Raw genomic sequence first — 13,071 nt, 5'->3', positions numbered from 1 at the left:
CAGATCAACAAAAACAAATTGAGAAATGTGGTGACTTGGGAGCAGAGAATAGTCACTGTACACTGATCTTATGATTCCTGTAAATGAGTATTTATTACGGTTATGAAAATGACGTTTCCCTAAGAATTAAGTGTTGTTGTTTTTTGTTAAGTGTTAGTGATGGTTATTTACTGAATTACTATTTAATGTTTTTCTAGAAGGTCTTCCTCAAGTAGTGACAGCACTAGCAAGATGAAGAACACATCACAAGCCAATAAAAAATCAACTTCAACACAGCACAACCCTCGCTACTTGTGGATTCGACTGGCTTTGTTTAATAAGCTCTTGGCAGAGATTGTGAATCATATAGTAGAGAACAGTAGGCAAGAAGATTGTTAAATACATTTGTCTAAGCACAAAAGTAAATCATATACACAGGCTTACATAACATACACTTTTTCTCTTACTTTAAAAAAAGCTATCAGTTTAAACTTTGATCATTAAACTTTATATTAATCAATGTATATAATTCCTGTCTATTTAATTGAATCATTACACCATTTAGTAGATTAATTGAAGTTCAATAAATTTTGGAAAATGAAATTATACATTTTTCTGTTAAGTAATTCTGCCTTCTGTTTACAAGAAATATGTGATTGTTCTGTTTATAATTTCTATTTAAGAAGAAGAGAATAATTGTTGTCCTGTTGAGTGTTTGTGTGTAAGAGAAAGAGGATAATTGTTGTCCTATTTCTGTTTGGAAGGAGGAGGATATACGGTCATGTGAAAAAGTTAGGACACCCTATGAAAGCCTGTGTATTTTTGTAACATTTTTGGATATATAGATATTTAATCTCAATTTTAACAATACTGAGAGATTATAGGAATATAACTAAACAATTAAAATTGAAGAAAAGACATTTCAAGATCTTCTGTAAATGTAATTCTACAAAAAATGCATATTATAACTGAGAAAAAGTTAGGATACCCCCACATTTATTCCCAATTAAAATGGCTCAACTCACACACAGGTGTATCACAAAAGGTGCACATGATTAGAAAATTGTTACTCCTCATTTTGAATGAGGCTTGCCCTATTTAAACCTCAGACATTTAGTTTGGTGTGCTCCTGACTGTTGAAGTGAGAGTGAGTACCATGGTGAGAGCAAAAGAGCTGTCTGAGGCCTTCAGAAAGAAAATTGTAGCAGCTTATGAGTCTGGTAAGGGATTTAAAAAGATCCCAAAAGATTTTGAAATCAGCCATTCCACTGTCTGGAAAATAGTCAACATGTGGAGGGCTTTCAAAATAACTGCCAACATGCTCAGGTCTGGTCGTCCAAGCAAGTTCACCCCAAGAGCAGACTGCAAGATGCTAAAAGAGGTCTCCAAACATCTTAACATGTCATCATAGGACCTACAGCAGGCTCTGGCTACTGTTGATGTGAAAGTGCATGCCTCTACAATCAGAAAAAGACTGCACAAGTTTAACTTGCATGGGAGGTGTGCAAGGAGGAAATCTTTGCTCTCTAAGAGAAACATCAAGGACAGACTGAAGTCTACCAGAGAGAATGTAGACAAAGACCAGGACTTCTGGAATAATGTTCTTTAGACAGATAAGTCCAAAATTGAATTAATTGGACACCAGAACAGAGGACATGTTTGGCATAAACTAAATACAGCATTCCAGGAAAAGAACCTCATACCAAATGTGAAGCATGGAGGTGGAAGCGTCATGGTTTGGGGCTGCTTTGCTGCAGCAGGACCTGGACAGCTCACAATCATAGAATCCACCATGAATTCTACTGTGTATCAGAGGGTGTATAGAATCATGTGAGACTATCTGTACGAAAATTAAAGCTGAAGCGGAACTGGACCCTGCAATACGACAATGACCCAAAACATACCAGTAAATCTGCCAAGGACTGGCTGAAAACTAAGAAATGGAGAGTCCTGGAATGGCCGAGTCAAAATCCAGATCTTAATCCCATTGAGATGCTGTGGGGTGACTTGAAACAGGCTGTACATGCAAGAAACACCCCAAACATCTCACAGCTGAAAGAATTGTGCATTGAGGAGTGGGGCAAACTTTCTTCAGACTGATGTCAGAGACTGGTAGATGGCTGCAAGAAGCATCTCACTGGAGTTATTTCAGCCAAAGGAGGTAACACTAGGTATTAGGGGGTAGGGTGTCCTAACTTTTTCCTCAGTTAGAATATGCATTTTTGTAGAATTACATTTACAGAAGATCTTAGTATTTTCTTCAGTTTTAATTGTTTAGTTACATTCCTATAATCTCTCAGTATTGTTGAAATTGTGATTAAATATCTATATATCCAAAAATGTTACAAAAATACTCAGGCTTTCATAGGGTGTCCTAACTTTTTCACATGACTATCTATTGCTGTCTTTTTGTTTAGTATGAAGAAGTTATGTGTTGTTGTGTTTCTGTTTGGGAGGAAGAGGATGTTTTTGTTGCCCTGTTTGCCTTTTCATTTTGTCAACTGATATCTAATTGAGTTAGTTGGTTATTTTCATGATAATTTATTTGTAAATTATGTCAATTTACTGTTGGAATAATTACAAACAGTAATAGTTGGAAACACTAATTTTGGTTAATTAGATTGAGACATATAATGAAACTGCTGCTTGTAAGTAATCAAATATGTTGGCTAATTCACCCAGCTTTATCATCAAATTTATGTCAATTTACTGTCAGAATAATTACAAACAGTAATAGTTGGAAACACTAATTTTGGTTAATTAGATTGAGACATATAATGAAACTGCTGCTTGTAAGTAATCAAATATGTTGGCTAATTCACCCAGCTTTATCATCAAACAGATTTAAAACATGTAACTTTGTTGTGTAAACATACTTTTATATTTACATGAAACACAGGAGTAGGTACTACTATGTTGGAAGTTGAATAAACAATTTGATATGTTTATTTTTAAAAAAATGCTTAATATTTCTGTGTAAGAGAAAGAGGATAATTGTTGTCCTGTTTCTGTTTGAAAGGAGGATATATCTATTGCTGTCTTTTTGTTTTGGATGACGAAGCTATGTGTTGTGTTTCTGTTTGAGAGGATGTTTGTGTTGTCCTGTTTGTCTTTTCGTCTTCTCAACTAACATCTAATTTAGTGATACTAATTGATCTATTTTACACTATGGTCTATGGTGCAGGAAATATGTAAACTTAAACCTCAGTATTGTCCAATCTACTGTTTGGAAACCTATAAACATACTCTATAATTGTCTCATATCAACTGTTCTATTTATATTATAGTCAGTAAGAGATGTACAATATTTAATCAGGACTTTAATTGAATTAACCTTCAACAGTTATTGTGGATTTCTACTAATTATTTTTTCACCAGTCTTGTCTAAAGATACTAACAAGAACATTATCTGTAGCTTGATACTAAAGATATAAACTCCTTTATGTACTAACATCCCCTTTTTTCACAGTAAGTATTATGAGAAAGAAGCTCTTGTGGCTGACCCTGTTTCTGGACAAATATTAGCATCACTGTTAGGTGAGTTTTAAGTCAGAATCAGCAATTCACTGAGTTTCTTTCACATGAGAGACATGTAAGTGTCTTACACAGATAGAGGTATGTGGTGTTCAAGTGTAATATGGCAAGAATGAACAGTTTCGTGCAGTTTAAAGTGTGTTTTTTATGTGTGGTTTTAACTGACATATTATAGCTTCCTATAAGAATATTTATTTTCTTTAATACTATATGGTATTCTTTTTTGTTCATAACTTTATCACTTTAGATCATTCTACAAATCAAATAGTTTAATAGTTTTAATTCACTTCATCATGAAACTTGCATCTTGCAATTATCAGAAAAAATTTAGGCTTTTAAGTATAGTTTATTTTATTCTAAGCAAGAGAAGGAAAGGTGATTTGATAAGTTGTATTGTACAGAGGACTGAGAATGATATATTAAAACCTATTTGAATTTGTAAATCAGCAAGTCATGTGACACCCATAGGTGATATAAAGTCACAATGGAAAAGCATGTATCAGAAGCAGGACCACTGAAAGCCACCATGAATCTGGAGGAAGAATCCTCCTCTCTCTAATAGTTTTTGGAATGTTGCTGTATACACTTACAAGTGTTAGGAAGTTAGACTAATGTTTGCTTAAATGTTTCATAATTATCTGATAGATTCTGTACACATTTTCTTGGTATTTTTCATGACCCCTCTTGTGGGAAGTGGGTTACCCTGAAAAGTATTTACTCGCTCTCCCTCATCAGAATTATGTTTTAACACTGTTTGGAGTTTTGTAGGTAGTATGATGTCGTTGAAAACTGATTGCTTTTGTGAAGGGTACGTAACAATCCTTTCCTGTACGTAATGTTCGTACATCAGATTGTGAAGATATGTTCAGATGGGAATTTAGAGTTTACAAGATGTAGGTATTGATTACACTAAATAACACTCAAATGAAGAATGAACTTCAGGCACCAGGATCAGGCATAAAGAGACCTACAACTAGTCATATCCTGCCGCGGTAACCAACAAGTGTCTCTTATAACAAGCAACAGTATGCAACATAATAAAGAAGGATTTCCATGTGTAAACAAGGCTAACAGGGTATGGGTTTGCCAAGATAAGGCTTCCACACACATCTTTTACTCAACTATTATATATCTCAAGCAGCTGGAGAACAAAATTCGTAGTTGTGCTATTCAATATGAGAGCATACTGGTAAAATTGCTAAATGAATTGCCTATGGATCTCTGTGCAATTGGAAAGTCATCAAGGAGGAGTGGAGTACTTTGAACATGAGTCTTACCACTGAGTCTTTTGCAATAGAAGCTATGCTGCAGGACAGTTGTTAAGATCCACAGTTATTAGATAGAACATGACTGAGCGTGGTGATGTGAGTTGTAACATGCTGAAGCTCAAATCATTTTACTACAATATACTCAACCTTTGTAATTTGAAAAATAAGTTCAGTCTATTATAACATTTATTTTTGCATGTTTTTAGTGGGTCCTTGTGCTCTTGACTATTCCAAAATGAAGACGCAGGATCATTTCTGGACAGATCCACGTGCTGATGAACTAGTTCAAAGACATCGACTGTCAAGTGGACATCCTCTTGCTAATGGTTCTGCTACACCACCATCTAATCGAAGACCAGGACTGCAGGTTGTAAAGTGTTGCTTCACTTTAAAAAGATTGAAAACATGATATTCTTAATTGTTATTCCTATCTGTTTATGTTTTAGTAACCATTAAAACGTGGGAGGGAAATATTTGGCAACTTTGTGTAATTCGTCTTATTTGTTCTGAAAATATTTTAAGTTATTGCTCTCTCGGACCCAGCATGGCCAAGTGTGTTAAGGCGTGTGACTCATAATCTGAGGGTCGCGGGTTCGCATCCCCTTCGAGCTAAACGTGCTCGTCCTTTCAGCCGTGGGGCCATTATAAAGTGATGGTCAATCCCACTATTCATTGGTAAAATAGTAGCCCAAGAGTTGGAGGTGGGTGGTGATGACTAGCTGCCTTAGTTGTAAAAAAGGACCACTTGTGTCGGATTTTACTCTGAATCACGTTGGAAGCACCAACGTCACAACAGGAAGTAAAACTGTCCGCACATTTTACTGGATGAAGTCAGTAACTCCGCAGGTTCGCTCCTTCATTTAAGAGTTTCATTATTAGGTCTGGCCAGTTATTATATGTGGTCCTCGCACTACTAAATTAGGGACAGCTAGCACAGATAGCCCTTGAGTAGTTTTGTGCGAAATTCAAAAAACAAACAAACAAGTTGTTGCTCTCCAATCATTTAACCTATGATAATTATGGTGCTGGATAGAAAAGTAAGTGTAGATTAGAGTAGAATTCACAAGGCTTAATATCTTAAGTTCAAAACATGCACATTTATGCTAATTTAAGAAGAAAAAATTGAGTTGAAATGTATGAAGGTCTTATAATAGAGGAACTGTACTGATTAAATAAAATATACATTAGACATGCACATTAGAAAGTTAACCAGATAACTTCAGTATGCTTTAAAGCATGAGATATTTGATCAAATGTGCTGTTGGTTGTGGTTTATCATTACTGACTGGCTCTGAAATGTCAAAAGTTTTCCAGGCAGCTGTATGATATAGTAAAATAGAGCATCTTGTAAGCATTAATTACACCTTATTGTCTAACTCTGTATGATATAGTAAAATAGAGCATCTTGTAAACATTAATTACACCTTATTGTCTAACTCTGAATGAAATAGTAAAATAGAGCATCTTGTAAGCATTAATTACACCTTATTGTCTAACTCTGTATGATATAGTAAAATAGAGCATCTTGTAAGCATTAATTACACCTTATTGTCCAACTCTGTATGATATAGTAAAATAGAGCATCTTGTAAGCATTAATTACGCCTTATTGTCTAACTCTGAATGAAATAGTAAAATAGAGCATCTTGTAAGCATTAATTACACCTTATTGTCTAACTCTGTATGATATAGTAAAATAGAGCATCTTGTAAACATTAATTACACCTTATTGTCTAACTCTGAATGAAATAGTAAAATAGAGCATCTTGTAAACATTAATTACACCTTATTGTCTAACTCTGCATGATATAGTAAAATAGAGCATCTTGTAAACATTAATTACACCTTATTGTCTAACTCTGAATGAAATAGTAAAATAGAGCATCTTGTAAGCATTAATTACACCTTATTGTCTAACTCTGTATGATATAGTAAAATAGAGCATCTTGTAAACATTAATTACACCTTATTGTCTAACTCTTAGTGTTGACATATTGGTAAGTTTTGTTACTGTCTTTTTTAACAGGGTGGTCCTGTCTGCACAAACCTGGTTTGTTACCTTATTACTGGTTCCATTTCATTGTGTAGCATTTGAATGGAAGAATCTTTTCCAACACGTATTCTTCATAATACATGGTGTCTGAAAAGTCTGGAATTGTAGATGGTTTGTAGCTTTTCGTAATTCCAGATATGTGACTGGTTATGGATCTGTAAAAGCATGAGAAGGTCAAGTTTATCCTGCTGTTAAGACAGCACTGTTTTGTATTACAAGGACAGTGTGCGAAACACATTCTGTAAAATATATTGAAGTTCCTATGATTCCAGACACTGTTTCCTTCTTGCTGTACAATACTATCCTGACAATTCCTCAAAGTATTTTGCTGCTGCTGTTTTTAATTGGTATACATTTGGGCCATGTAGCTCTTTACCTCAGAAACTGGTTGAAGTGTATACTCATGGGGGTGACAGACTACCTTTTAATTACACGATCATTTGTTTAACTGAAAATTTGTGGAACGTCTAAGCCATTTCTTGATCTCAAAATAAAACATTGATGTCTTTCTAATAAAGACCAATAGAAGTTTAAAATGTTAGTTATGTTAGCCAAATCAGTCTCCTTGCTTGATGTAATACCTAGAGCTTGTACCATACATTCATATACTAATAACCATGGTGTTTGTTCCAGTATAACTCATTTTATGGTATCTATTTCTTAAGCCCCTAATACACTTTCATTGAAAAATAATTCATTTATACACCAAAAAGACTCACCCAAATCATGTTTAATTTTTTTGTGTTTGTACAGGTGGTGTTGACAGGTTCATGACTTACCAATGACACAACTGAATTTTCAATCTTAAAATCTCACTTATACTTGGAAAGCCTATATTATAATAATCTGTGCAGCATAATTAATCACATTTTCAAAGTTGAACAAGTGGTTGTCTAGTCCTTATAAATCATCCCTAGAATTTGTGTTCTATATAAACCGTATATTAGCATTGCATTAAATTCATGAATATTCAGAAAATGAAATTTACGTGAGTAAGGATTCATTTATAATGTACCCTTCCATAGCACTTCTGTAACATTCTCATTGTCCAAGCTGTCTTATTTTTACAATAGATTAAAATAAATGGTAGCTTTATTAACAACCAAGCTGTCTTTAGAACATATTAAAGTGAGTGGTTATGTTGGCTGCTACTATTATATAAACAAAATTATAAATGTCTAAATTTAATTGAGTGTAACAGTTATTTGTGAAACAACAACAACAACAAAACTACCCTTAAACACTTGGAATATAAGACTGTGTGGATGACTACATTTGTGTGTTCTATTAAATCTCTTTTTCTACTTAATCTCAATTATAAATTTTATTTTAAACTTGGAATAATTCAATTAACATCAATGTTCCATATTGTTGAACTTGTACTCTGTGCTTTGAACATGTTCAACATATCTCTCACTGATCTCCCAGTTAAACATCAAACACTGTATTATTCAATATGTGATTATTGAGCGTGCTCTACGTGCTTCATATATCTCTTACTAATTTACTAGTTAAACATATAAGAATGTTCCATATTATTGAGCTTGTGCTTATTGTTATTGTTACTTGTGTTCTACATGCTTCACATGTTTTGTTTGGCTAAACATAAATAATCAACACACAGTCTGTGTGTAGAGCCTAAGAAAAGATTGATTTGCCCTCAATGTCAGTATGATTAATCCAGTTTCACTTTTTATAATAAAATTTTAGATTATTAAGGCTAGCTTGTTGGAAAATTCTACTGTTCTCTGGTGATATGTTAGTTAATTTGAATTTTAATTTGTTTACTTTCAACTACATCTAGTACTTCTGTTTTTCATGACTGTGTTATTTCTTATAAAGTACAAGTGTTAGGTAGTGTATAATGTACTTGTGTGTTTGCTTACAGTATAGGAAAGATGCAAGAACATCAAATAGCACAGAAAGTGTTCCTTACATTGCTCGGGATTATGTAGTCTCTCTCCACCAGAACTCCCGATTTACTCTTCTGTATGGGAAAAATAATGTTTTAGTGCATCCGGTGAGTTGACTCAAGAATTAACAGAGGGATAGAAAATGTTTTGGGGTTTCTGTTTTCAGGCTGTAACTGGTATATTTTACTGAATATTATCATGTGACAAAAAAGGTAATTTGTTCATCCTGTAACAAGTCAAAAATTGTATTGAAATCTTGTCTCTAATCCCATCTACTTAGCTTGAAAGAGTTTCAATGGTCAGCTGGGCTGATAGTTTGAGAAACTGCAAGTCTAATGTTATTACTAAAAACCACTTTTATAATGCATTTCATTGCCTTCATATAAATCCTGGGGAGTCTGATTATTTTCAGAATAATTTAATAAGATTAATTTGTTATGGGTTCTGTTTCCTTGGTGGGTATTTTTCTAATCAGCTGAGACAAGAAAATTTTAGAAACTTCATATTTTATTAATGGTAAATAACAGAAAATATATTTTAGTATTTTAGTTAAACAGTGAGAGATTGGACGTTCAACTTTGAATATAACTCACCAGATCTCAATTTATTATTTTAACTGTATATGACTGTTGCAAACTGCTTTATTCTTCAGCAAGAAAATATTGAAGCTATGCTAGGTTACCTGTCTCTGCACCAAACTCCTGAGAGTCTGATTATCAAATGGACACCAAATCAACTAATGAATGGACGTTACAGCATTGAAACTTGTCAGGAATCATCAGCCAGTCAGGACAAAAGGTGAAAATATTTGTATATTTTAGAATTGAAAATTAAAATTTTTGATAATTCTCAAAGTTTTTGCTTTATACTTTTTAATAGTATAAATATTGAGAACTGTCCCTCATTATAGCTTATTTTTCTATATAGCTTCTATTATAGCTTAGTTCCTATTATAATTGATTTTTGCCCTTTTTATGTATAGTGTAGAAGTTGTTGTTTATTAATTCATATACCTTTTATCTTTATTAGCCTGTATTGGGAGTATGCATTGAGCTTTAACGTTGAAGATATAGTGTACTTGCATTGTCACCAACATGGTAAAAATTATTATTGTTTCTCAGTCGTATAATAGTTGGTTTTATGAAACTACTTCTGTTATTTTCTTTATTAATTAATCAGAGTAAATAGTACATCTTTCTTGTTAGAGTCTGAATGTTAATGTTCTTTTGACAACTAATAGAAAGGCAAAGAAAAATATATTAATGGTTTAGCTACCTGGTTTTTGTAAAAAAAAATGACAAAAAACAAACATTTTGTATCAAAAGCTGTATAATATGATATTTTAGTTGCATGTATTAATTGTTTGCTGTTAAACACAAAACTGCACGATGGTCCATCTGTGCTGTACTTACTGCAAAGATCAAACTCCTGATTTTAACTTTAGAAGCCCTCAAGCTTACAGCTGAGCTACATTATTTTTTCCATTCAAACAGTTGTTGGGAATAAGTACTCTCACATGTCTCCATGGATATCAAGCACTGTGTGGGAATACATTAAACATATTCTGGAAATTATGCTTTTGCAGAAAGGTGTTTATTGCTCAACATTACAATAATATGACCACTGCTTCCCACTTTCATGTTTTTATTGTTGACACCAAAATCATAATGTTTGATTATTTTGCAGCAACATTGTGTCTGTAAAAAGTCATAGTAACATTGATCTCAATTTGAATTAAACCTGATACTGCTATTTTACTTAAATCTCTAGAAGATGGTTAACCACCTCTCACTTACCTGCCATTCCATCCATCTCTTTCCTATTTAGTGATTTTGCAACCCAAAAGAGACATAAATTCAAAATATAGTGTAAATTATATATTTATATGATTACTGAAATAATTATAAGTAAACTGTAATACCCTTTTAAAGAACTCTAATGTTCTTCAGTCTTATTAACTAAACAGAAATAGTTTTAAGTTAGCATTAAATGTTTTGGGGTTTTTTTTCCTTAATGTTTATATTCAAAAGGAGTGGTACTTAACATTTAGCTTTTCTTCTATTCTATTATCATTTTTCGTGTTTAGCGGACACTGGAGGAACAGTTGTCCTTGTAGGACAAGATGGAGTTCAACAGCCACCTATTCACTTCCCTAAAGGTGGACATCTGTTAGCATTCCTCTCATGTCTGGAGAATGGTCTTTTGCCTCATGGACAACTTGATCCCCCTCTTTTGTCACAAAAGGGAAAAGGTTTGTTATTGCATTGTGCTCAAACCTAAAAATAATTAGTGGTATGTAATGGTAGTATAAACAATTTAAATTCCAGTAAAACTTTTTTATAATATATTTTGTTCAAAATATTTTGAGTACAAAACAGAAGTTTTTAAAGTTCAAAAGGATATTTTTGGCTGAGAACCCTTTTCCTGGTTTGCTCTTGTCTGGAGAAAGGGATTTTTTATGAATAATCACTTTAAAATTAAAATAAATTTCCATTTTTTAGTTAATTTACAGTTATGGCATTAGTTTTTTTCCTATTTTTTATCTTTGTACTCTAGTCAAGTGTCGATTAAGATATGAGTTATTCAACTATAAACACAAACTGTACTGTGGTAGATCAAGTCAAATCTAATTGGTCCCTCATTTCCTAATATGTTTTATGCAGTTGGAATAGAATTAACTCATAATTAATCTTAGTTAATTTTATGTAGATAATGTTGGAATGTTTTTTTCATGCAAATTTTAACACCAACAAAAAAACTGCAACTAGTGCAGATATCTAGTCCAAACTTTTAAATTCAATATTTAGTTTTGAAACAATATATTTTATGTAACTTGTATTTGGTGTTAATATAACACTTTCTGTGCTTGAATTATGTTGGATAAACTTATGGACTTAATGTTAACAATTTATAAAATAAGAACATCTTGCTTTATAAATTTAAACAGAGTAACTGTGAATTATTGAGTGGTTTCTAATGTTTGTCAAAAATAGGTTTACCAAGAACATAACAGTCTGCAAGCTTATGCTTTTTTTTTCCCCCACTTACCATACAAAACACCCAAGGACATGATAACATGAAACAATGTTTCTGTGCATAAATGAAGTAATTTTGTTAAACAACAGGTAAGGTATTTCCAAAACTTCGAAGAAAGGGTTGTGGTTCCACTCATAAGACCTACCAAAATGTTGAAGCCCAGACTTCAGAAGAAGAGGAAGAAGCTGCAGATTATGTTTTTCATATTGTGACATCCCTCAAACCAGACTCTATATGTAAGTATTTTGTATCTTCAGTTTTTGTGATTAATTTTTTTCAAAAGTTACCTTATTTTCCTATAGAAGTAAAGGTCAATAAAAACATGCAATTGTAATTACTGACTGTTAAACAACTTTGCTCTCGGTGAGCACTGGTTTTGACAATTTTTCACACTAGGGGCTGGATTCTTTACTCTTGGTGTCTGTAATCTGTTGGAGATAAACTTAAACAATAAATGGACACCACACAATCCATTTGTTTTAAAATTATATATTCAAAATGCATCAAACATGTATACAAAAATTCATTATACTATATCAGGACTTTAAATAACTGTTTATTTTTCATCAAAGTCTATACAGGCTGATTCAATTACTTTAGGGCATCTTTTGACAAGACAAATTATTATTTTTTTCTCTGTTGTTACAATATCACTTTGAAACTCGCTTTAGATATTAACCATTTCAGCTAAACGTATAATTATGCAATCTAGCTTTACTTTCACTCTCACTTTTACCTTTTTTGCACTCTGCATCTGCATGTTTTTTAAAATGGGACTGAATATTCATAATGAATCTTGTCATAACTATCACTTTAAAATAATTAACCTTTAACACTCTTATTATAAATGCTGAATAATAATAATTAAATACTACTTTACAAAAGAAATTAAATAATAACTCTTAAACAGTTTTATTTATCCAATAATAAGTCCCCTTTAATAAAGATATTTACAATATTTCTTATTTTACACCATACACAAAGTTTACTTGTACAATTTGCACCAACATTTGCAGTCTCCTTGATGGCTTCACTGTGCAACCTATGGTTCTGGAGGTCGAATTCCCACCTTGTAATTCTTTCACAGTTGATTTTGCACCTCTGACTGTATTCAAATGGTTGATGGTCTGTTTGAGTGATGAATACCTTCCCATATAGGTAATTCTGGAACTTCTGGATGGCAGATGGCCAGACACTTGTTTGATCACAGAGTAGTTCCTTTAACTACTGAACAGCTTTTTATTTACTTACCTTACCAGAAATAGTCCATATTCATGTTTTTTTAGGAG

The 13,071-nt window shown here is 32.7% G+C and overlaps 1 protein-coding gene across 5 annotated transcripts in view; it reads left to right on the top strand.

Annotated features, from left to right (window-relative positions):
- Positions 1–13,071, top strand: part of LOC143255514 (small G protein signaling modulator 1-like) — an 83,936-nt gene that overhangs the window by 44,462 nt on the left and 26,403 nt on the right. For 2 of the 5 annotated variants that reach the window (XM_076511295.1, XM_076511297.1), the window contains 8 exons: positions 198–362; positions 3,449–3,516; positions 4,988–5,148; positions 8,722–8,853; positions 9,399–9,544; positions 9,776–9,843; positions 10,833–10,997; positions 11,872–12,018. In XM_076511295.1, coding sequence (XP_076367410.1) covers positions 198–362; positions 3,449–3,516; positions 4,988–5,148; positions 8,722–8,853; positions 9,399–9,544; positions 9,776–9,843; positions 10,833–10,997; positions 11,872–12,018 — 1,052 coding nt within the window. The remainder of the gene's footprint in view (positions 1–197; positions 363–3,448; positions 3,517–4,987; positions 5,149–8,721; positions 8,854–9,398; positions 9,545–9,775; positions 9,844–10,832; positions 10,998–11,871; positions 12,019–13,071) is intronic. The other 3 variants (XM_076511298.1, XM_076511299.1, XM_076511296.1) reach the window with 2 other exon arrangements.

This window comes from Tachypleus tridentatus, chromosome 7 (assembly GCF_004210375.1).
Source record: "Tachypleus tridentatus isolate NWPU-2018 chromosome 7, ASM421037v1, whole genome shotgun sequence".
Taxonomy (NCBI): Eukaryota; Metazoa; Arthropoda; class Merostomata; order Xiphosura; family Limulidae; genus Tachypleus; species Tachypleus tridentatus.
Note: the sequence above shows the minus strand (reverse complement) of the source record. Positions and strands in the feature narration are given on the sequence as shown.